This window comes from Pinus tabuliformis, chromosome 3_1, assembly GCF_031772625.1.
Source record: "Pinus tabuliformis cultivar Carrire ecotype Pingquan chromosome 3_1, CPIR1, whole genome shotgun sequence".
Classification (NCBI taxonomy): Eukaryota; Viridiplantae; Streptophyta; class Pinopsida; order Pinales; family Pinaceae; genus Pinus; species Pinus tabuliformis.
Genome location: NC_142301.1, coordinates 148,695,353 through 148,697,451, shown reverse-complemented (window position 1 = coordinate 148,697,451; position 2,099 = coordinate 148,695,353). Strand labels below are relative to the sequence as shown.

General features: G+C 43.3%; 1 protein-coding gene across 1 annotated transcript; it reads right to left on the bottom strand.

The window, feature by feature from the left end:
- Positions 1 to 726: 726 nt before the first annotated feature.
- On the bottom strand, positions 727 to 1,293 carry LOC149186235 (uncharacterized). Its single transcript, XM_089409267.1, has one exon. It carries the CDS (start codon positions 1,291 to 1,293, stop codon positions 727 to 729), a length of 567 nt encoding a protein of 188 aa, XP_089265393.1.
- Between the last annotated feature and the right edge of the window lie 806 nt (positions 1,294 to 2,099).

The window sequence follows — 2,099 nt, the reverse complement described above, 5'->3', positions numbered from 1 at the left end:
ACACTCTGACAGTCAATTTTTTAATAAATGTTTTAGCCAGATTCCATAAAACGACACCAATTTAAAATAAACATTCCCATCTAGACCACACTAATTATTCAACTAATACCACCTCATAAAATGTATCTTATAATTCTTTTGTCAAACGCGTTTTCATTTGCAAGCGCATAAAATAATAAAATGAAGTAATTAAGCTGAAGTTCCATGTAACGCAGGAACTTAAACTTACTATGAGAAGATTATTATGTGCGGAAAGCAGGGAAGATTTAAATTATTTGGTATCTAAATGATACTAAAGCGTAGAGTATAATTGTCGGGAATATAATTTTTTTATTTACACAATTGGAATGCATTCTTCTCTTGATTGCTGTTATTGTTTCAATTGCAGCGTTAAAGAGGTCAAAATTCAACGCCTATATTAAGCGTATGACAGAAAAAATTCTACTTGTGCTAATGCTCTACTTCCAGGCGCTAACCAAGGCACAGAAATCCGCATGAGTTCCAGAGTCGTTTATGCCCTTGGAAGCAGTCGAGTGGCCCCACCATGGACTTGAAAATAACCAGGCATGATGTCCCAGTTCAGGAAAAAACAGCCAATCATGCACATCCCATAAGATTTGAACAGGAACCCCGTCTACATAGATGGTACCATTGCCCCTAAATTTCCACAGCAAATGTTTCACTTCCATCGCGATCTCCCTATCAACGCTGATAACCAGTGCCGGATCACCAGCTCGTTTGGTTTTGGCACTCAATCGATACTTCGTGTGCCCGTTTCCCATACCCAAACCGAGCCACGGTAGCGAAACATTCCTTGCCGAGAATGCTTTCCTCTCTCGACACCAGAAGCGCCTCGAGAGACGGCCTGGACTTGCTCTTTCTGTATGCCTCCGTTTCCATGTCACCCAATAACAAAACCATTTCTTCGTTGCAGACAACGGCAACGTAATACCTTCGTTCAGGTTCAGGCCCGGCCACGAACTTTGCAGATCGCAAGTTCCAGAATACTTCGACTTTGCTGCCATCGATAATATCCGAGCTCTTACACGATCCCTGCTTTCTCCAGAATTTCCACGGCTTTATTTCCACATTACAGACGAATCTGCTGACCAACGATTCTCCAACAGCAACGCACAGGCCTTGACCCATCACATTTTTGTACCAAGTAACCGTTATAGAAGTACGGACGCCCTCCCCTACTTCTGTCACATAAGTGGAAACCACCACATTCTCAACGGTGTTGAGCTTACTCTCTCCTGCGAAGCAAGAGGGCAGTGGCACCCCACCTCGCATCTTCTCTTACGAGGATTGGAATTCCTGGTACTTGCTGCTTTGGGGATTCTTCAGTAATGTCGATACAGGAAATGGGTCAGAGAATCTCACCTCGGCTAATTGTGCTAAACACAGCCCAAACAACAACCCAAAATATTACTGAACTATATTGGGTTCCTCCTCCTTCTCATGGCCTTAACAACCAAGAGCACAACAGGAATTTCTTGAGGTTTTCTCTATTGATTAGATCGCCTCCACCAAAGCAAATCTTAAGGGCTCCTACTTCCGATGGTATTTTACACCGCAAAATAGATGTTCTCGCACCAAGATGCAAGCAGAGAAATGCATAGGGATATATCTGCCCAGAATATCTCGGATGAGATGATTTATAAGCATGCCGAACCCATATTGCTGGTTGGATTCTGAGAGAGTCCCGTGTACTGTTACAGTCTACGCTACCCTCCTCGTTGCTTCCTCGAGACTGAAGACCACATTATAATACGGTGGTGGCCATGTGAATGATGCCAACGATCTTCCGAAGTTTCAAGTTCCAAGGTACGACAAATTCATCAATGTATTGAGACTCGGACAGATTTTCAACATGTGGGAGCGTCCAATAGAGTCTGAAGTCAAGCGTGGAGCGTGGATCGCGTCAATGATAGTGATGCTCGACCTTGTTTGACAGAAAATACTGTAACTAGATTAGTTTGAACAAAGACGCTTACGTGCCCCAAACGTTTGGGTTGGAGTCTCTTGACTTAACACATTCAATTCCGCACTGTGGCATGCATTTCTGTGGAGCTAGATTTTTCTTCAAGGAGAAAAGA